The sequence below is a fragment of the Musca autumnalis genome, unplaced genomic scaffold, assembly GCF_047663935.1.
Source record: "Musca autumnalis isolate F117 unplaced genomic scaffold, ASM4766393v1 scaffold_1, whole genome shotgun sequence".
Classification (NCBI taxonomy): domain Eukaryota; kingdom Metazoa; phylum Arthropoda; class Insecta; order Diptera; family Muscidae; genus Musca; species Musca autumnalis.
This window is the reverse complement of record NW_027411644.1, coordinates 199,470,916-199,494,641: the sequence shown is the minus strand read 5'-3', so window position 1 is coordinate 199,494,641 and position 23,726 is coordinate 199,470,916. Positions and strand designations below refer to the sequence as shown.

The 23,726-nt window shown below is 36.1% G+C and overlaps 2 protein-coding genes across 11 annotated transcripts in view; one reads left to right on the top strand and one right to left on the bottom strand.

Annotated features, from left to right (window-relative positions):
• The window catches only part of hdly (hadley), a 165,384-nt gene extending 149,163 nt beyond the window's left edge, over positions 1 to 16,221 (top strand). For all 10 annotated transcript variants that reach the window (XM_073959880.1, XM_073959876.1, XM_073959877.1 and 7 more), the window contains 7 exons: positions 5,858 to 6,434; positions 6,541 to 6,628; positions 9,973 to 10,384; positions 10,448 to 10,560; positions 10,631 to 10,711; positions 15,364 to 15,492; positions 15,561 to 16,221. In XM_073959880.1, the coding sequence (XP_073815981.1) occupies positions 6,186 to 6,434; positions 6,541 to 6,628; positions 9,973 to 10,384; positions 10,448 to 10,560; positions 10,631 to 10,711; positions 15,364 to 15,492; positions 15,561 to 15,844 (1,356 nt within the window). In that variant the 5' untranslated portion in view covers positions 5,858 to 6,185 and the 3' untranslated portion in view covers positions 15,845 to 16,221. The remainder of the gene's footprint in view (positions 1 to 5,857; positions 6,435 to 6,540; positions 6,629 to 9,972; positions 10,385 to 10,447; positions 10,561 to 10,630; positions 10,712 to 15,363; positions 15,493 to 15,560) is intronic.
• Positions 1 to 23,726, bottom strand: part of LOC141388968 (uncharacterized) — a 236,265-nt gene that overhangs the window by 174,708 nt on the left and 37,831 nt on the right. The window lies entirely within an intron of this gene.

Below are 23,726 nucleotides of genomic sequence, written 5' to 3'. Positions count from 1 at the left end.
GAGCTCTCCAGTCACTACATATGGTGCCATAGAGGTTTTTTACAACTTTCGGCCTTTTTTTCAAGAAGTATGGACTTGCCCTTGAAAAAAAAAACTTTAACTGTCGTAATTGAAGCAGCGAATGCGAGTTGCTTCAAAAAAAATTTAATTCATTCGAGAGCAGGTCTTAAAGTGAAGTTATCCAAAATTTTGTGTGGGAGGTACTCGAAGGAGTGAACAAATATAGTCCATATTCGAACCTCATCTATATCTGGTAGATATATTAGAATGTTTAAAGTATGGACCAAATCGGTCACTCCCATCAAGAGTTATCGTGCGCACAATTTTTCCGAACATCTTCGAACTTTTGTGGGGGAGGTGCCGGAAGGAGTGGACCGATAAACCCCATCTTCGAACTTAAACTAAGTTCGGACAAAATATTACGAAAGCCAAATTTTGGACCGAATCAGCAGATCCGTTCGAGAGTTATCTTGCACTCCAACCACTACACACGGTGTCATAGGGACTCTTTGCAACTTTTAGGCTACCGGAAGCAGTGGACCGATACAGCCCATCTTCGAACTTGAACTAAGTTTGGGTAAAATATTACGAAAGGCAAAATTTGAATCGAATCGGATTCGTTCGAGAGTTATCGTGCGCTCCAGCCAGCCAGCCAGACAGACAGACGGACAGACATTGCTCAATCGACTCCAAATTGTCGGAAACACCTTTCGTCCAAACATACTTGTGGTCTAAAACCATTATTTCGATGAGGCACATTTTGCCCGTAAGAAAGTGTATATACCCTCGTTAGCATAAATGCTGAGGGTATAAAAACAATAGGCTCCGAAATTCGTATACAATTATATAGCATTTTGGACCACGGAACATTCCTGAATATTTTCCGAAAATTACTTGAAATTAGATTCAGTTGATTACGAAAAATAATGTATTGAAAAGAGTTGACGTGGTCATCAGTTTCAAAATAGAACATATTTAAAATTTCAGTAAAATCGTTTTAGCAGTTTGGTAGATGTAACATATTTTAAAAAGTGGGCGTGGTAAGGTCGTGGACACAACCACAATTATCTCGCAAATTATTTTCCAACCCGATACATTCGTAATTATTGTAAATATAGGATTTTAAATATATATATATATATATATATATATATATATATATATATATATATTGTATAGGGGAAGTACCCTATTTTAACCGGGGGCCATCGCTGTACATTCCCTGACAATTTCAGGAAAATCAGTTCAGTAGTTTTTGTAGAAAAGATAAAAATTGAAAATTAAAAAAGTGGGCGTGGTCAAATTTTCTTTGCATAAAAACCTAAGTCGGATTATGGCGAACATTTCCCAAAAAGAATTATGCAACTCGGTCCAGCCATTCCCAACTGATGCCATTACCAACGAACGACATTTTATTTTTATTTATAAAGATATAGTATTTTACAAAAAATAGGGTACAGAGGAAGTATCCCGCCCCTCCGAAATTCAACAAAATTTATGGACCATTTTAGACCGGGCCATCAGTATTTTTTTGTAGAAAAGATAAAAGTTGAAAATTAAAAAAGTGGCCTAAATGTGGACGTGCCCAAATTTTCCTTGCATAAAAACCTAAGTTGGGTTATGGCGAACATTTCACAAAAAGAATTATCCAACTCGGTCCAGCCGTTCTCAACTTATGCCATTACCAACGAACGACATTTGATTTTTATGTATAAAGATTAGCTTAGGGGAGATGATTATGTTTACCACTCCTTATGAAACACCATAAATTATGTTTCCTCAGAAGAAAGGTTGCGATTTTCAATTTGAAATTTGGGCAGTTTCGAAAAAAGCCTTGTAAGTTGCCGATTGAAATTTGATTGCCCGATTTAAATGGTCACTATACAAAAAATAAAATAACTGCTTCCACCACAAGGCTTGGAACAAATCGGACCATCTTTTGCAAAGAGCTAGCCAGATATCAGTGGTAATTTTATGTGCAAGATAAAAAATGGTTTTAAGTGTTTCTAAAATCAAAAAGCTTTTTTATTTATGCCAAGCTTATTGTGAATGAAAATTTGTCATAAGATAAGGTAGAAGTCGTAAAAAATATAATTTGCTGAGAGCTTTAAGAAAACATATTTGCATTTCATCAATAAAACGAAGTGGGTCAAAATCAGAACCGCGCAAAACGTACTTTTTTGTAACGTAGCATGGTCTGTTAGTCCGGTCAAAATAGACATGCGTATAAGGGGGAAATAGCAAAATTCCCACAAAGCTGAATTTTGGTGGAGAGCTAGGGTTAGCTATTAGAAGCAACGTACTAAAAGTCCCCATCGATCCCATGTGTGCAAAACAAGTTATTCGGGGTCAAAGGTCATTTTTGGAGGCATTATTCAGTTTTTTTAATTTTTCTCAAAAACGGTAAGACTTAGCAAAAGCCGGTCTACAAGAGTGGTCTTTATGGTTCTTAAAAAAGACTTACCATTTTCGAGATATCGCGATCTAAAGGTCAAATAAAAAATTAGCCGCCTAAGTACATTATGAGGCGAGCCGGTCAAAGTAACGACACTATGTATTAGATACTTCCGTAAGTTTTCAAACGATATCCACTTTGCAGTAATCGGTTCAGTAGAACCGAGTCTAACCCGGTTTTTAAATTTGGCCTTTCGGGTCGAATAACCGGCGAACCGGATCCGTAACCGTTGAAAATTATACATTTCCGTAATCAGCGCAACAAACCCTACCTTCGGACAAAACTTTAAAAAAATCGGAGAGTTTTCGTTGGGGGTCGTTCCCGTTGGGCTTTCGATTATACGTGTGGGTTAAATGGGCTATTTTTGCATAAAATGACTCTAACATTGAATAACTCTACTAAACACGCTCCGATTTTGTTGGAATTTTTTTTAGAAGATAGCTATAATTTCCTTCTTCAAGGAAATATATATTTTTTTGGTGGACAGACCCGATTACTTCGCTTATTTTTGCCGGTTCGTCTGAATATGTGCTTATTTCCCTTATAAGTGCATAAAAATCATGTGTTTTTTAGAACAGCTATATCTCAAGAATGGTTCCTTCTAGGAAAAAATTATAAAGGTCAAACTCGTAGATAATTTTTGTGTCTACAATATTTACTTTAGTCACTTTTTGATTAGATCAACCGTTTTCAAGAAATAAATCCGAAAACCTAAAAACCCTTAAAATTTGACCTTTGACCCCGAATAATTTTTTTTGCACACAAGGGATCGATGGGGACTTTTATTACGTTGCTTCTAATGGCAAACCCTAGCTCTCCACCAAAATTCAGCTCTGTGGGAATTTTTGCTATTTCAATGTCTATTTTGACCGGACTATGTAGGACTATGTAGTATAGTTTTGAAATTTTTACAGCAGGTAATTCCCGCGGCTCACATTACGACAGTATAATATTTTGCGGATAAGTCCATACTTTCTGAGACTAATACCCTAAATCTGTAAAAACCCTAAGGCCAGCAACTAAGATGTCCATAATGGACCACTTCTTTCGGTTCCTCCCTCAGGGACTTACCCTTCGTACGTTAGGTCGTCTATACAGATTTTTACAGTCCGCCTATAAAGATAACCTTCGGTTCTCCTAAGAAGATTACATTCAGCTATTCTACAAAGACATTCTGCAACTGTTCTACAAAGACTACCTTCAGCCCCTCTTTAAAGACTCGCTTTAAATAGTTTATAGACTATTCCGTTAGCCCATGTATAAAGACTCCTTTCAGTTCGTCTATAAAGACTCTTTTCAGCTCGTCTATAAAGACTCTTTAAGTTCGTATAATAAAGCTCAGCTTGTTTATAAAGACTCCCTCCAGCACTTCTATAAAGACTCCGTTCATCTGGTCCATAAAGTCACACTTTAGCTCATCTATAAAGACTTCCTTCAGCTCGTCTAAACAGGCTCCCTTCAGCTCACCTATAACGACTTCCTTTAGCTCGTCTATAAAGACTTCCTTCAGAGCGTCTATAAAGACTCCCTTTAGCTAGTCTAAAGAGACACCCTTCAGCTCGTCTATAATGATTCCCTTCAGCTCATCTATAAAGATTCCCTTCAACTCATTTATAAAAAAACTCTCTTCAGATCGTCTATAAAGATTTCCTTCAGATAGTCTATAAAGTCTTTTTTCAGATCGTATACAAATTCAGCTCTTCAACGAAGACTCCTTCCAGCTAGTCTATAAAAACTCCCTTCAGCTTGTCTATAAAGACTCCCTTCAGCTCGTCTATGAAAACTCCCTTCAGTCTGTCTATAAAACTCACTTCAAATCGTCTATAAAAACTCACTTCAACTCGTCTATAAAGACTCCCTTCAACTCGTCTATAAAGACTCTCTTCAGTTCGTCTATAAAGACTCCCTTCATCTTTTCTATGAAGACTCCCTTCAGCTCGTCTATAAAAACTCCCTTTAGTTTTGAGGCTGCTTTTTGATATTCTGTTTGATACTTAATTTTCTGTCCATTACAGACAACCAATTTAAGACTCTGCATAGTCCAACGTTTTCTTTGCCCAATTTTACAAAACATTTTTCTTCTATTTTGTTGCCAAAAAGTTAAATAAAAAGAACCTATTGGCACGTCCTTTAGACTTGTCGACATTCCATGATTACCAATGTTAATTTGAAGTAAACAATCAATGATCAATATTTGTTTGGGCTAAAAGACAAGAAACTGGCTCAAAAAAGAACCAATTTAGACAAAAAAGGAAGAAGATGATATATTACAAATAAAACAACAACTCTAAAAGTTTTTAATTAAAACTAAATAAACATTTAAGTACTAATGAAGTTGACCGGTCAAACTTTTCTACAAATGTTTGTTTGCATGGTTCGGCAGTGAACAACAAGAATAAAAACAAATACAACAAAGAAGAGAAGAATATATTCGTCCCACACAAAGGAAGCTCATTGGACCGAATAAATCAATCAGTTATTAACGATAAAAATGTTGAATTGTTAGGCTGTTGGCTTATCTTTGGCGAAAACAGAATGGAGTCTTCGTAGATTTAAAATTAAAACTGAATATTAGTATCCAAGTTTTTTAATGGAGTAACATTAATTTGGTGTTTCTTGAGCATGTTATCTCCCAGTTTTTTTATGTTCCATTCAATTATTGTGCGAATTTAAATTCATTTGTAGTAAATGCCCTACATTACTTTATGTGCTGATGATTATGCCATGGAATGTTATAATCCAATATCTAGTGCCATACCTGTATTTAAAGGGTATTGTGTTATATATTGAAGTAACGGGATCGACCCGCGTTAATTCTTTGTAATTATACAGTGTTTTTTTTTAATTGTAGTTTTCCTGCAAACGCAATGTTTACATTAGGGCTTTTTGTCTTCTCTTTATGAGGATTTTTGACGTTTACTTGACGGTTGAAACCCACTAGGTTTAATAAATCTAGTTATATGTAAACGTACTATAAGAAGCGTAATTAGTTATGTATTTTAATATTCGGCCTAAAAGTATGCACTTCAATTGGCCTTTCTCGTGATTCCGGTTACTATGATCTCAAAGATACATATTTTATAAAGAAATTATGACTTAAAATAACTTAATGAATTTAGGACCATATGCAAAAATATTTTGTCACTCAAACAATTAGTGGGGGTCTTAAAATGTCTACTATGCGGACTCCAATTCTTCTCCATTTGGTATCCTAAAATTAAAAGAAAAAAAAAACAAAAAATGAGTCTGTTTTTACGACGTGTTGCGGGAAAGTTAGTTTTGAAGTTTTTTTTTTGTTTTTTCTTTGTTTTAAGAAATTTGTTCATCTTCCTTTCCTATTTTTTTTTCTTTTTTGCTCTTCATCAAATAACTTTTCATTTTCCAAATTTTCTTTTTTTGCAGAAAAAATAAATTCCGAAAAGAAAAGAACACACAAGAACAAGAAAAAGAAGCAAACAGAAACTTAACCGACAATTTGCAAAAAGTTAATACGTTTGCTGCCAACACAAATACTCTGCACAAAAGGGGTTCCCGGCAGATATTTTTCTACATTTTGCTCTCAAGCAGCAGGAAGTGGAAACCTTTATAAAATTTAACACAAGACTACAAAAAAGGAGAAAAGTTTTAAAATTTAAACGCTTAAAATATAAAGAATCCAAGAGGAAAAGTAGAACAATTTCTAGATAAAACCACAACAGCAACAACACTAGCGCAACACAACTTTTACACAATGCGTCGACGAAATAACAGAACAACAACAGATGTTGTTGGTGGTGATGGTGGCGGTGGTGGTGGCATTGTTGATATCCGGCCAAACAGGAAATGTTTTCCATTTCACGGATGTTTATTCGCCCTCCTGCTGTTGTTGATTGCCATAAACGCTCCTTGGGCTGAATGCCGACCAAGCGCTGATGAGGATGAATGGTTGCCACAAGATTTCAAAGTCAATGAAGAATATAAGGATGCCGATAATTTAGAGGTAAATATATTCACCCTTAAATAATAGAAAATTTTAACTAAAAGTCAAATTATTTTGCACATTTTATTGGGTTTTTATAACTTTTCTCCTCCTCCCCAATTTATAGATACATCATGTGAAGTATGTTGATGGAAAAGTTGAAGAAGAACATCCGATTATAATGTACAAAGAGGATTTTGTTGACGAAGATTATGGTAAGTCAAAAAAAAAAAGAGAACAACAAAATAACGAGAAATGAAAAAATACTTTTGATGGAAAAGCTACTTATGATGCGATTACTTTATGAAGCTAATTTAAGAAAAATTGTTTCTCTACTCCTCTCACCACTGGAACTTTTTCTGTCCACATGATGTAAACATTTTCAAATTATTTTAAGTTATTTTATTTGATTTTTTCTAAACACTCTCTCTTCAGATCATCTGTAGATAAATTTCTTTCCATCAGTTATGTTTTGTGGGCATCCCTTTTTCCGCTCGCTTATGTCCTTGTCTCTTTAAATACCGTTCCCGGGCATTTGTAATAACTCCGTGTATCTACTTATTAAAAGCCCCTCCTTGTCGCTTATAATCGTTTCTTGTTGTGGCCTATATAGGAATCATATAGGGTTCCTGTAATCAACTAAAAAGGGCCCTTGTACTCGCCTTGTAGTTAGAGTTGTACAATCTAGTTCATTTGAAAGATCTAGTTCAATAGCTCAGCTCTTTAAACTGAACTAGGTCAGTAATCTAGTTCATAGTTCACTGTCCAGTTCAATCATTCGGATCAAAATCGTTCACCGGCTCTTAATCGGTCGTTTGATGAAAACGCATACATACACCAAATACAAACAAACAAATGACTTATATAATTTAACTACTCCATAACAAAAATATTACATTTGCATAGTTTTATTGCATTCTTAAAGAAAGATTAATTAATTTTACAAAAATCATCGTTCATTTCGGTGGCTGGCAAAAAATCGTATGTTGTGTGTGTGTGTGTAGAAATTGTCATTGCAAAAAAGCTTTGTGTGTGTGTGTTTCTTTTTATTTTTTTACCTTTTTTCTATCCAAAAAGGCAGATTGAATCTGGATTCGACATATTGTAATATGTTATGTCTCGTATGTTTTTGTAGAAATCTTAATTTTCGGACAGCTATTCCATGTACCTTGATCCAAAACATAAACAAACTGATCACATTACAAAGGCATCCCTTAACATAAACGACGCCGTCATTTTATATATTTGTGAACGACATGTTGAACTAGATTGTGAATCGTTCGTTGATCGTACGGTCACCGACTGATTATAGTTCAGTGAACTATTGAACTATAATGAACTATATCGACTGATCTAGTTCATACGCTCTTTTCAATGAATCGTTCAATTGAACTAGTTCGTTCATGAACTATACAACTCTACTTGTAGTCCCTTGTAAATGTTCGTAGCAGTATCCTATAAAAGCTCCTTGTAGTCGCCTATAAAGCCCATTTTGTCTATTTTAAAGTCTCCTTGTAATCACTTAGATTCACTCTTTGAAGTCCCCTGTCATAGCCCCTTGTAATCTGCTATAAAGGTTCTTTGATGTAGCCCATAAAAGACTCCTTGTAGACGCTTTAAAAGGCTCTATAAAGGCAGCTTGTAGTACCTATATATAGGATTCTGCTGGTCGAATTTATAAAAGGCTTCGCATATAAAGGCTTCTATTGGCCCTTTGCATAAAAGGATCCTTGCAGTTGCCTACAAAGACTCCTTGAAGTCAGCTATTAAAATCTCCTTGTAGTTGCCTGTAAAGGCTGCTTGCAGTTGTATACAAAGACTCCTTGCAGTCGCCGATTAAAGGTTCCTTGTAGACGCCTATAAAGGTCGCCTATAACGGCTTATTGTAATCGCCTTATAACAGCTACTTGTGGGCGTGTCCTTGTAGTCGCCTATAGAGATTCATTGAGTAGCCTACAAGGCTCCTTCTTGTCGTCTATAAAGACTCCCTTCAACTCGTTCTTCAATACTCCATTCAGCTCGTCTAGAAAGATTACCTTCAGTTCGTCTTAAAAATTGCCTCTAACTCGTCTATAAACATTCTCTTTAGCTCGTCTATAAACACTCACTTCAGCTCGTCTATTAAGACCCACTTCAGCCCGTCTATAAAGACTCCCTTCAGCTCGTCTATAAAGACTCCATTCAGCTCGTCTATAAAGACTCATTTCAGCTCGTCTATAAAGACTCCCTTCAGCTCGTCTATAAAGACCCCCTTCAGCTCGTCTATAAAGACCCCCTTCAGCTCGTCTATAAAGACTCCCTTCAGCTCGTCTATAAAGACGCCCTTCAGCTCGTCTATAAAGACGGCCTTTAGCTCGTCTATGAAGATTCCCTTCAGCTCGTCTATAAAGACTCTATTCAGCTCGTCTATAAAGACTCCCATCAGCTCGTCTATAAAGACTCCCTTCAGCTCGTCTATAAAGACTCCCTTCAGCTCGTCTATAAAGACGCCATTCAGCTCGTCTATAAAGACGGCCTTTAGCTCGTCTATGAAGACTCCCTTCAGCTCGTCTATAAAGACTCCCTTCAGCTGGTCTATAAAGACGCCCTTCAGCTCGTCGCTAAAGATGGCCTTTAGCTCGTCTATGAAGACTCCCTTCAGCTCATCTATAAAGACGCCCTTCAAGTCGTCTATAAAGACGGCCTTTAGCTCGTCTATGAAGACTCCCTTCAGCTCGTCTATAAAGACTCCCTTCAGCTCGTCTATAAAGACTCCTTTCAGCTCGTCTATAAAGACTCCCTTCAGCTCGTCTATAAAGACTCCCCTCAGCTCGTCTATAAAGACGCCATTCAGCTCGTCTATAAAGACGCCCTTCAGCTCGTCTATAAAGACTCTCTTCAACTCGTCTATAAAGACTCCCTTCAGCTCGTCTATAAAGACTCCTTTCAGCTCGTCTATAAAGAATCCCTTCAGCTCGTCTATAAAGACTCTCTTCAGCTCGTCTATAAAGACTCCCTTCAGCTCGTCTATAAAGACTCCCTTCAGCTCGTCTATAAAGACTCCCTTCAGCTCGTCTATAAAGACTCCCTTCAGCTCGTCTATAAAGACTCCCTTCAGCTCGTCTATAAAGACTCCCTTCAGCTCGTCTATAAAGACTCCCTTCAGCTCGTCTATAAAGACTCCCTTCAGCTCGTCTATAAAGACTCCCTTCAGCTCGTCTATAAAGACTCCCTTCAGCTCGTCTATAAAAACTCTCTTCCACTCGTCGATAAAGACTCCCATTAGCTCGTTAATAAAAGCTTCATTTAGCTCGTCTATAAATACTCTCTTTAGCTCATCTATAAAGACTCCCATTAGCTCGACTATAAAGACTCCCTCTAACTCGTTCACACAAACTCCTTCAGCTCGTCTATTAAGACTCCCTTCGGCTCGTTCACAAAGATTCTTCTATTAGTTTTCTCTTCGTCGTGCGGACAACTCGCAGCTCGTATTTTGAGTCTCTCTTAAGCCTCCCTAGTCATACATTGATCCCTTATAAATCAATTATCTCCAACATTTTTTTTTAATTTTTTTTTTCAGATCCATCGAAAAATACCACCAAACGTCAGCGTAAATACAAAGACATTGCTCACCGAAGACGTCATAAAACCACTCCCAGTCCTGATGGGGAAAGTGAGAAAATATATTTCGATTTTTTGCCTGAAACACCACTGCTTGTGGAAGATGAATATGGCAATGTTAAACCCAGTAGGACTCAATACAAACTTCAACCTGCATCGCAAGATGAGAAACAAGGTGACGATAGTGCTACCATCAAGGATAAACTATTAAAAAGACCCAAAAAATTTCATCGTCGTGTTAGGCGTGATTTGGCTTCGGGTGGTGAGGAACAAAGTGTGCGCACTAAACGTAATCCCTTTTTCAGACATCATGCTCCACAAAATGCGGCCGATGTTCAACAACATGTTCAAACGCATTATGTTTACGTAAAGTAAGTTACGAAGGTAAACAGATTTGAATTATTTTTATTTATTTTCTTAAATTTATTTTCCAGACACGCTGTACCCGGTAAGAAACGCAATGGCTTAGACATTCCTATTGAAAAAGTTGATATTGGTATACGCATTGCAGCCGATGAAGAAGATCGTTATGTGTTCCCAAGTCCAGGTTATTAATCAAAAAATATATGGATAATGAGTTTATTGTTTATATTTATTTTTGCTTTACATTTTTACAGTTACAACTCGTCCAACAAGAAGGCCCCAAGAATCCGTATTCCGTGACCCAAGACCAGAGAATTTTGATTACAGTTTTATGAGTAAGTGCTATCTGCTTAAGCAATCAATCAGAGAGAATCAGGCATTATATTAGAGAAAACTGGCCTATATGTCAGATATAAGATTCAAAATCGGTCATTATCACATTTATACCCGAGAAAATAGGCGACATTATCTTACATACAGAACAGGCGAAGGTCTCGAAATAATTTACCCATAGAGTCGTTATCTACAATGGACCTTACCGGCAACTATTTAATAAAGATAATGCACCTATTTTGATATTATCTCAGAGATAACGCGCATACGCGGCCATGGCCTCAAAAATTATACACTTTATCGGTCATAATCTCAGAGATAATTTACCCATCCAGCCATTATCCGACAAATATCTCTGAGATATTGCACCTAAGCGGTCTTGATTTCAGAGATAATGCACCTATTCATTGTTTAAAAGATAATGTACATATCCGACCTTTATATCACAGATATTGCAACTATGCGGCCATTATCTCGGACCTTTGTCACAGAAATGATGCATGTAGTCGGCCATAATCTCAGAGATAGTGCACCTATCCAACCATTTCTAGGAGATAATGCACCGCTCCGACCTTTATGTCAGAAATAATGAACCTATGCCGGCATTACATCAGAAGTAATGCACCTAATTGACCATTATCTCGGTAATAATGTACCTATTCGACCTTTATCTCAGAGGTAGTGTACCTATGCGGCTATTATCTCAGAGATAATGGACTTACCTGAGGATTATTTAAGCAATAATGGACCTATCCGGATTTTATATCAGAAGTAATGCACCTATCCGGCCATTATCTTGGAGATAAATAACCCATTCAGTCATTATCTCGAAGATAATGCAATTTTCAGACCTTCATCTCCGAGATAATGCACGTATGGGGCTATTATCTAATAGATAATGGACTATCTGTGATATAATGGACCTATCTGGGGATTATCTAAGAGATAATTGACCTATCCGGATATTATCTCAAAAGTAATGCACCTATCTTGGAGATAATGAACCAATTCAGTCATTTTCTCGGAGATAATGCACTTATCCGACCTTTATCTCAGAGATAATACACCTATGCTGCTACTATCTAAGAGATAATGGTCCTATCTGAGGATTATCTCATAGATAATGGACTTATCTGAGTATTATTTAAGCGATAATGGATCTATATGGACATTATATCAGAAGTAATGCACCTATCCAGCCATTATCTTGGAGATAATGAACCCATTCAGTCATTATCTCGGAGATAATACACCTATCCTAACATTATCTAAGAGATAATACACCTATGAGGCTATTATTTAAGAGATAATGGCCCTATCTGAGGATTATCTGAGACATAATGTACCTATCTGAGGATTATCTAAGAGAAAAATGGCATATCCAGCCATTATCTTGGAGATAATGAACTCATTCAGTCATTATCTCGGAGATAATGCATCTATCCGTTCTATATCTAAGAGATGATACACCTAAGAGGCTATTATCTAAGAGATAATGGCCCTATCTAAGGTTTATCTCAGAGATAATAGACCTATCTTATGATTATTTAAGCGATAATGGATCTATACGGACATTATATCAGAAGTAATGCACCTATCCAGCCATTATCTTGCAGATAATGAACCCATTCAGTCATTATCTCGGAGATAATGCACCTATCCGACCTTCATCTCCCATATAATGCACATATGCGACTATTATCTAAAGGAAAATGGGCTTATCTGAGGATTATCTAAGAGAAAATTAACCTCTCCAGCCATTATCTTGGAGATAATGAAGACATTCAGTCATTATCGTCCATTTTCTCAGAGATAGTGCACCTATCCAACCATTTTCTACGAGATAATGCACCTCTCCGACATTTATGTCAGAGATAATGCACCTATCCCTCCTTTATCTCAGAGGTAATGCACCTATGCGGCTATTATCTCAGAGATAATGGACTTACCATAGGAATATTTAAGCGATAATGGACCTATCCGGACATTGTTTTAGAAGCATTGCACCTATCCATCCAATATCTTGGAGATAATGAACCCATTCAGTCAATATCTCGAAGTTAATGCACCTTTCAGACCTTCACCTCCAAGTTAATGCACCTATGCGGCTTTTATGTAAGAGATAATGGACTTATCTGAGAATTATCTGAGATATAATGGACCTATCTGAGGATTATCTAAGAGACAATTTACCTATCCGGACATTATCTCAACAGTAATGCACCTACCTTGGAGATAATGATCCCATTCAGTTATTATCTCGGAGATAATGCACCTATCAGACCTTCATCTCCGAGAAAATGCACCTATGCGGCTATTAGAGATAATGGCCCTTTCCGAGGATTGTCTCAGAGATAATGGACTTATCTGAGGATTATTAAAGCGATATTGGACCTATACGGACATTATATCAGAAGTAATGTACCTATTGTTTGAGTAATAAAACAAAACGGTCTCGTTGGGTTGTAAATTCTATTCTAATTTTATTCAAGATAAAATGAATCTTAAGAACTAAGTTACAAAATAATTCTTAGCCTATCTTCTCTTATTCTATGCTCTTATCACTACAAGAACCTCTTCCCTTGCTGAGTGTATTATCACTTGGGCGATGCCTTTATTATCAATGCACCCCAGCAGTTCACATAAACTGCTATCTCTTATGCTCTACATAGATTTTTATTGCCCATTGTACTTAAATATTTTATGATGGAATATATTAATAGAAAATGATGCTGCTGGAAATATTTTCCAATATTACACGAAGTTCCCCAACAGCACAACCATTACTAAATCATGTACAAATAATTTGTACACCTATCCCACCATTATCTTGGAGATAATGCACCTATACAGCCATTATTTTGGAGATAATGAACCCATGCAGTCATTATCTCGGAGATAATGCACATATCAGCCCTTTATCTAAGAAATAATACACCTATGAGGCTAATCTCTAAGAGATAATGGCCCTATCTGTGGATTATCTCAGAGATAATGGACTTACCTTAGGATTATTAATGCGATATTGGACTTATCTGAGGATTATTAAAGCGATATTGGACCTATACGGACATTATATCAGAAGTAATCTACCTATCCCGCCATTATCTTGGAGATAATGCAGCTATACAGTCATTATATTGGAGATAATGGACCCATTCAGTCACTATCTCGGAGATAGTGCACCTATCCGACCTTCGTCTCCCATATAATGGACCCATTCCGTCATTATCTCGGAGATACTGCACCTATCCGACCTCACCTCCCATATAATGCACATATGCTGCTATTACCTAAGAGATAATGGACTTATCTGAGGATTGTAGAGAGATAATTGACCTATCCAGCCCTTATCTTGGGGTTAATGAACCCATTCACTTATTATCACGGAGATAATGCACCTATCCGACCTTAATCTAAGAGATAATACACCTATGAGGCTTTTATCTAAGAGATAATGGCCCTATCTGAGGATTATCTCCGAGGTAATGGACTTATCTGAGGATTATTTAAGCGATAATGGACCTTTACGGACCTCATATCATAAATAATGCACCTATCCAGTCATTATATTGGAGATAAAGGACCTATTCAGTCATTGTCTCTGAGATAATGCACCTATCCGACCTTTATTCGAGAAATGCGGCTATTATCTAAAAGATCATGACCCTATCTAAGGAATATCTCAGAGATAATGGACCTCTTTGAGAATTATCTAAGGAATAATGGACTTATCCGGACATTATATCAGAAGTAATGCCATTATCTTGGAGATAATGAAAGCACCTATCAGACCTTCATTTTAGATTAGTCCATTATCTCAGAGCATTATCTAAGATATTATTGACGTATCCGACATCACCTCAAAAGTAATGCACCTATCCAGCCATTATCTCGGAAATAATGTATCTATGCGGCCATTGTCTGAGATATAATGCACCTATCCGACCTTTATCTAAGAGATAATACACCTATGAGGCTATTATCTAAGAGATAATGAACCACCTAAGCATTATCTTAGAGATAATGGACCTCTTTGAGAATTATCTAAGGAATAATGGACATATCCGGACATTATATCAGAAGTAATGCTCCTTGCCAGCCATTATCTTGGAGATAATGAAAGCACCTATCAGACCTTCATCTCAGATTAGTCCATTATCTCAGAGGATTATCTAAGATATAATTGACCTATCCGACATTACCTCAAAAGTAATGCACCCATCCAGCCATTATCTTGGAAATAATGCATCTATGCGGCCATTGTCTGAGAGATAATTCACTTATCCGACGTTTATCTCAGAAGAATTGTCCTTAATCGATCAATATTTTAGAAATAATGTCAATCATTATCTAGGAGATAATTCACACCTCCGACCTTTGAGTACTTTCTTTGAGATATTGGACCTATCCTGAGATGTAAGAAATAGTAGAACTAACCTATCTTAGATATAGGTGGCCTAAACAACCATTATCTCAGAGATTAAGACCTAACCGACCATTATCTCAGAGATAATGGACCTAACCACTCAAAATAGACTTAGCAGGACAGTATCAAAGGCCCCCACCGGTCAACATCTCTGAACTAATGGTTCTCAACATAAAATTACAATAAAAATAACATATCTCCGATTTTTTTTCCTCTTTGATACAGATCCCCCATCAGGTCCCACAACCGAGTCCAACCAACCAATATTTAATCGTCGTCCAGTGACCACCCGCCCACCTGAATCCGTTTTCCGTGATCCACGACCAGAAAATTTTGATTTCGCTTTTCAAAATAGTAAGTCACCTAACACATTCCTCTGCACACTAGCACTCCAATTAACTAAAAAACTAAACTTCTTGCAGATCGTGGACAATCATCATCATCAGCAGCATCATCACCGGGATCTCAACAGGCATCGAATGTACGTACAACAACAGCAGCTCCACCTGCTGCTGCTCCTGCTGAACCCGCCGGTATATCGCAATGTGTTTGGGCAATAGTCAATTGTTGTTCAAATCGTAATTCGGAAATTCGTTATTCCTGTTTTGAACAGAACGGCTGTTTTGGTGCCTTCTGGGGTTTAAATCCATGTGCTGAACCATTGCGTGATAATTTTGTTAGCTTTGTAGCTGATTATTATAATTAAAAATAATTCAAGATTGTTTTTAAGAAACACAAAACGACGATGTGTTCGTTATTTTAAATAATAAAAAGAACGGTTATGACCGTCATGTGCATGTTATTTTTATTTAAGTTAGAATATAATCTCTTAAACACTCTCTTTCAACTTTTTTTACATAAACATGTACTTAACCAAAGTTTCCAATGGATTTTAAAGATTGTCTTCTTTAAGCAAAAGAAAATATTTCTTAAAAATTTGCTGCATTTTTTATTGTTTGATATTCATTCAATTGTTTTTGCATTATTAACCAGTCAACCAAGTTGCGGAGTGCATTTAAATAACTCTTTTTTGTCACAATTAAAAGTCATAAATAATAAACAAAGAAAAAAGCTTTCTTTAAATTTATATGTTATTGGTTTTCTTCTACACCAAGGGTTTTGGGCATACAATTTAAGAGGAAATTATATTTAATATAAAAACAATCCATACACATACGTACCATGATAATTTATAAGTTCGGCAAAAAAGAAGCAAATAAAATATCTCAACATACAACCTCTTGGGAAATACATAATGATATTCTAGTGGTAGGTAATGAAACTATAGAAATATTTTGAATAAAGGAAATGATTCTTGTATTTTTGTGAACGTCCGTCCATTCATTCACCAGCAGCAACCTTTATTACCTGTAGTGTCGATGCGGCAACCAAGCACACAATTACAGGAAAATGAAAACAACATAACGAAGAACAAGGAGGAAGAAGAAGTAGCATCTAAATAAACAGAAGCATTTTCTTCCAAACAAAAACCAAAAATATGGAAATTTATCCATTATTCCCCTAGGAGAAACACACAAAACACAGCAGGAAACATTACCACACCTAGGTGATATGTATGTATGCGAAAATTTAGTGCATAGCTTGAAAACCACAAATATATGGCAACAAAGAAATACAAGAAGACATGCCTAACTAAAATATGGTTGGATTCTTTGCTGCAATTAAAGTTTATTTATGTAAATAATTTACACAAATGTATGTATGTGTAAATAAATGTATGTATAATAATATATGTATAATAAACACATCCTTATATGTATTTATGGGGTTGGGTAAATAATGTGATATAAATAAACACATGCAATATGGATTGAAAAATTCTTGCCAACACACAGAAAAAAATTACTGCATTTTAGGAATAGTGTTCATAAAGTCTTGCCAAGGTTCAAATTTCTGCATTTCATGAACGCCTTTCATAAAGCAAAATATACTGATTTCTTCTGAGAGACCACACACCACAAACCAAAACAGAGACAAATGTTGCTGCTTTTATTTTGTACTAGCATGTGCCCCCTACTTCATTAGCGAAAAGTTCTCCCGTTCTATTTATCTCATAATTAATAAATTAAAATTTGAAAAAATTATTCAAATTACAGAATTCACTCTTCCCAATACTAACTGTACAAAAATATACTTTCCGTACACTTGTGTTCGTTTTCTGTAAGACGATTCGAATTCAAATTCATTCGAATTCCTACCAAACTCCTGTTATTGCAGAATTTTTATTTGTTTGAAAACAAAAATTTATTGAATCTTTTTAAAAATAACAGAAGTTTGGTAGTTGTTCGAACAAATTTGATTTGAATCGTCTTAATGAAACATGTCATTCGAGTAGTTTGAATTTCAAGAAACATATTTGCTTAGGGTCACTGGCCTTTACACAATAATTTAGTACAATTAAGTACTTTTTTACACATATATAATACGCAATTTTCAGACATATTCCATCACCCAATACTAAATCTTGTACCATGAATTACTTATCTGAACCCTAACCCCAAATTTTAGAATTCGAATTTTATCCCTTCATCTTATACCAAATCAACAGTAAGCCTCATTCAAAACCCTACACACCAACACTGTCCCTAATAACAGAATTCGGAATTCAAACTCTATCCGTACACCTTTTTCTATTGGGTGTACCATTTGCCAAGTTTTCTTATCTTTCGTTTACCTACGGTGCGTACATATGTCCAAAGCCAGTCCAAAGTATTTTCAAAACCAACTACACACCAACATTTCCCATAATAACAAATTTCGGAATACACCTACGCCGAATACCAAATTAAGTAACATTAAGTGTTCTTCGTATACTTATAGTATGTACTTCCAAAACCACATCCACATCTCAACTAACAGAGTCCTTCATACAAAATTTCGAAATTTAGTACCAGTAAGTACTTTTCGTGTACTGTCTTCACATATTTCTGTATTTCTCAATCCTACACAAAATGTAGTATCCTTACCAACAACACCAATTTTAGTACCATTTAGTACCTTCCACACGTAAGTACTAATTTCCAAAACTACCTCCATATCACAATCCCAAACTCCAACAGTAATCTAAATTCCAAATTTAAGGATTCTAGTTTCATCCCATCACCTAAATCCAAACTGTACAAAATTTGGTACCATTTCGAACACATAATTACGTATTTCGAAAACTACACCCATATCTCAATCCTATACTCCCACATTAGTCTTAATTTTAGGATTCCAGTTCTTTCCGTTCGCCCAAATCCAAAATATACCAAATTTAGTACCATTTACCTCAAACCTAAAATCCAACTGTAATCTCAATTCCAAATTTCAGCTCTCCATAGTACGAATTTTCAAAACTATCTCTAACCTACAATCCAACTGAAATCTTAATTCAAAATTTCAGGATTCCAGCTCTATCTGATTGGTACAATTTAGTACTTTTCGTACCGATATGTACAAATTTCCAAAACTACCTCCATATCTCAAACCTATAACCCAACAATAATCATAATTCCAAATCTCAGGATTCCAGTTCTATTCGTCCACCCAAATCCAAGTTGTGCAAAATTTAGTACTTTTCGTACCAATAAGTATGAATTTAAAAAACTACCCCAAACCTACAATTCAACAGTAACCTTAATTTAAAATTTCAGGATTCCAGCTCTATCCGATCACGTAAATCCAAATTGTACTAAATTTAGTAATATTTAGTACTTTTCGTGCCCATAATTACGAATTTCCAAAACAACCTCAAACCTTCAATCCAACAGTAATCTTAATTCCAAATTTCAAATTTCATTTAGCACATTTCGTACACATAAATACGAACTTCCAAAACTATCCAGCTCTATCAGATCACCTAAATCCAAATTGTACCAAATTTAGTACCATTTAGTACTTTTCGTACCCATATGTACGAATTTTCAAAACTACATCCATATCTCAAACCTACACTCCAACAGTAATCTTAATTCCATATCTCAGGATTCCAGCCATATCCGTCCACCCAAATCCAAATTGTACCATTTAGTACCTTTCGTACCCATAAGTACGAATTTCCAAAACTACCTCAGTCCTAAACTCCAAAAGTAATCTTTATTCCAAATCTCAGGATTCCATCTCTATCCGTTTACCCAAATCAAAATTGTACCAAATTTGGTACCATTTAGTACTTTTCGTACCCATATGTACGAAATTCCAAAACTACCTCATATCTCAAGCATACACTCCAATAGAAATCTTAATTCCATATCTCAAAATGTCAGCTATATTAGTCCACCCAATTACAAATTGTACCAAATTTAATACTATTTAGTACTTTTCGTACACATAAGTACACATTTCCAAAACCACCTCTTTATATCAACCCTACTTCCCACATTGATTCTCATAGCATATTTAATTTTTTTAGCTCCATCCGTTCACATAATACCAAATGGTACCAAGTATAGTACTTTCGTGCCCATAATTACGAATTTCCAAAACAACCTCAAACCTTCAATCCAACAGTAATCTTAATTCCAAATTTCAAATTTCATTTAGCACATTTCGTACACATAAATACGAACTTCCAAAACTATCCAACTCTATCAGATCACCTAAATCCAAATTGTACCAAATTTAGTACCATTTAGTACTTTTCGTACCCATATGTACGAATTTACAAAACTACATCCATATCTCAAACCTACACTCCAACAGTAATCTTAATTCCATATCTCAGGATTCCAGCTATATCCGTCCACCCAAATCCAAATTGTACCATTTAGTTCCTTTCGTACCCATAAGTACGAATTTCCAAAACTACCTCAATCCTAAACTCCAAAAGTAATCTTTATTCCAAATCTCAGGATTCCATCTCTATCCGTTTACCCAAATCAAAATTGTACCAAATTTGGTACCATTTAGTACTTTTCGTACCCATATGTACGAAATTCCAAAACTACCTCATATCTCAAGCATACACTCCAATAGAAATCCTAATTCCATATCTCAAAATTCCAGCTATATTCGTCCACCCAATTACAAATTGTACCAAATTTAATACTATTTAGTACTTTTCGTACACATAAGTACACATTTCCAAAACCACCTCTTTATATCAACCCCACTTCCCACATTGATTCTCATAGCATATTTAATTTTTGTAGGTCCATCCGTTCACATAATACCAAATGGTACCAAGTATAGTACTTTTCGTACACATATAATCGGAATTTTCGAAAACCCGTCCGTTCATCTATCCTGCACACCATTCCCAATTTCAGAATTCTAGCTCTTCCGGTTCGCCAAATAAAAATGGTACCATGTTTAGTACATTTAGTAATTTTCGTACCCTTCTACTTCGAATTTCCAAAAACCCAGTCTTATCTGACCCCTTCGGACCAAGACTGACTCTCACCCAAAATTGCAAGTTCTAGCTTCAGCCGTTTGGTGTGGGCGTTGATGGATCAGGCAGTAAGTGAGTCAATCACTTTACTCTTTTATTAATATAGATTATTGTTATTTACCGTTTCTTCTAATGATTTTCACTGTAGTTGTTATCGTCTTATGAGGATAGCAGAACAATATTAACCATATGTACATACATACATGTTGAATAGGGCTATAACCAAAAAATACCACGCCAGTACCATGTACGGAATATTGTCCTGAAAACGAAAACGAGTGTTTTAGTTCGATTCGGTGAAAAAAGTTTCCGCACCGACTGCGATTACTAAAGCCCTTTTTATATTTTTTCTATTTAAAAATTTAAATTTGCTTTGTTCGAATAAGTATTTGTAGAAAACAAGTAAGAACGGTGTTAAGTTCGGCCGGGCCGAACTTGTTATACCCTCCACCACAAGTTGTATTGAAGTAAAATGGAATAATTACTTTCCTTTCGTGTATGAAGAAGACTTAATACTAAATTTCAGCAATTTCGGTAAAACAATGTGAGGCACCGTTCTATGGGGGCTATTTTAAAACGTCGATCTATACCGATAAATTTCTGACGGAAAGTTTTTAGACTCAAGGAAGACTAAATACCAAATTCCTATATTTTGGTAAGAGAATGTGGCTAAAACTTAAAAAATACCGAAAATCAAGAAGTATGCTTCTATGGGGATATAGGAAGACGTGAACCTATACTGATAGCACTCTTCTGGAACATTTTATAACTCTTGGAGGACTAAATAACGAATTTCAGCCATTTCGGTGGGATATTGACGTCACAATCTTCAGTATTACGAAAATCGGGAGGTACCGTTCTAAGGGGGGCTATATCGAAACGTGGACCTATACTGACGAATTTTAGTCGGAAATGGGGCAATATGAAAGCGTGGACCTGTACAGTCAATTTTCTGGCGAACATTTTTATGTATATCACATTGAAGACTAAATACCAAATTTCAGCCATTTCGGTGGAATATTGAGGCCAGAACGTTCAAAACACCGAAAATCGGGAGGTACCGTTCTATGGGCGCTATATGAAGGCAAAGTTCTGGGGGAAAGTTTTATACCACCAACGTAGACTAAGTACCAAATTTCAGCCATTTCGGTGTGATAATGATAATGGGTGCCACCGTGGTGCAGGCAACATCAAAAATTTTTCAGCGGTGGCAAAATACCCCTCAGTAATGTTGGCGACATTTCCTGAGTATTTCAGCCATGTAAAACTTCTCTACAAAGTGGTGTCTTAAGACACGCCACGCCGTTCGGACTCGGCGATAACCAGTATTGAGCTAATATGAATCGGGGTGAACTCATTGATATGAGAAAAGTCTCCCTTGTCCCTTCTGGGATGTTTGTGGAACAATTATAATGAAGCTAAAACCTTAAAAATACCGAAAATGGGGAGGTACCCATCTATGAGGGCTATATCAAAACGTGGACCGATATATCCAATTTTCAATACCAACCATCCTGCTAGTAATAAAAACTTCTGTACCAAATATTGACTCTCTATCTTTAAAATTGCGAGCTGTAACTTGATTTCAACAGACAGTTATAAAATATTCCGGATGGACAGACGGACATGGTTAAATCGACATAGAATGTTATGCTGATCAATAATACATATACTTTATAGGGTCTCCGTCGAATATTTCGATGTGTTACAAACGGAATGACAAATTTAATTATACCCTCAATATTATGGTGGAGTGTATAAAAATACGATTCTCACAGGCAAAGTCATTAAAAACTGTCTGTAACTTTCGCGAATTCGTTGCAAATGGCCACATATTCTTTTGTCCGATAGGTACAATAAATATAAACATAAAATTCGCGAGTTTATAAAGATAAACAAAAAATTGCAATATTGTCAAAGGTGCGTTAAATGCTCTGAAATATCGCGATTTGATAACAAATTGGTCCAGAATGGTTTGATATTGACTTTAAATTAGATTAAAACTATTAGTATGTTATTACGAAAAGCGTATATGTCATTATAACACATAATATTAAATAATGCGTTACTGAACATCAAAGAGAAAAAATGACAACATATTTCATAGTAGTTTTTCGTGCTCTACACGGTTATGCGGTGGTATTTTTCATATTTGCGAACAATGCAAAACAGTTATAATCCTAATGTTGATGTCGCATTGTAGATGCGAACTATACCGAACAGTCAATCACTTTGTTTTTTCAATATCAAACGCACTGTAGTCGTATGGTTTGTCAGTTTTTATGACCGTGGTTTTTGTTGAAAAAAAACGGCGCTTTACAAAACACTAATACTATCCGTGCTGATGTATGGTTCCGAAGCCTGGAAGCAGACAAAGCAGTGCTTGGTTTGCTTGGTGCGTTGACGGTGAATATCGACGTCGTATGAACCACGAGCTGTATTTGCTATACAACGACATCAGTATAGTTCAACGTATCGAGATGCAACGATTGCATTGACTAGGCCATATCATAACTATGAGCGATTATGAACCCGCTAAAAAGGCGTATAAATACGTGCCACATGGCGGTGCACGCAGAATTGACAGGCCAAAGCTTAGATGGAGCAAGCAAGTGGATGAAGAGATGAAAAGGCGCGGTATTTCAGAAAGCGAAGCAGCAAACAGAGATAATTGGAGATCTTTTCTTAGTTCGGCAAAATTGGTTAGTTCTATTCAGATGAACCGTAGTGTATATTTACTTTATATGCGTTACAAGCGGAGTGTATAAAATAGGAAAAATGGAAAAACTCAATAAAATCGGTTAAAAAAAGCATGTTCTTACTTTTTTATTTTTTTATTTTTAAGGTAAAAATGCGAGAGAAAAAAAACAATAGTACGGCCAGAGTATCGAGCTGCTACCGACACACAGTGCGAAATATGGGAACTTTAGTAGAACTTTACTCAAAAATTAAAGTACATAGAACTAATGATATTCCTGTTGAACTCCATTGCTACGCATCCCACGATAAATGCCCCATATTCAGTTTAGCGCTTTACTCCGCGAAACAACCAAAAAAATATTACGAAATCCAAATTTTGAACCGAATCGGTTGCTCCGTTCGAGAGTTATCGTGCGCACCAGCTAGCCAGACAGACGGACGGATATGGCTAAATCAACTCCAAATTGTCTTAAACACATTTCGTCCAAACATACTT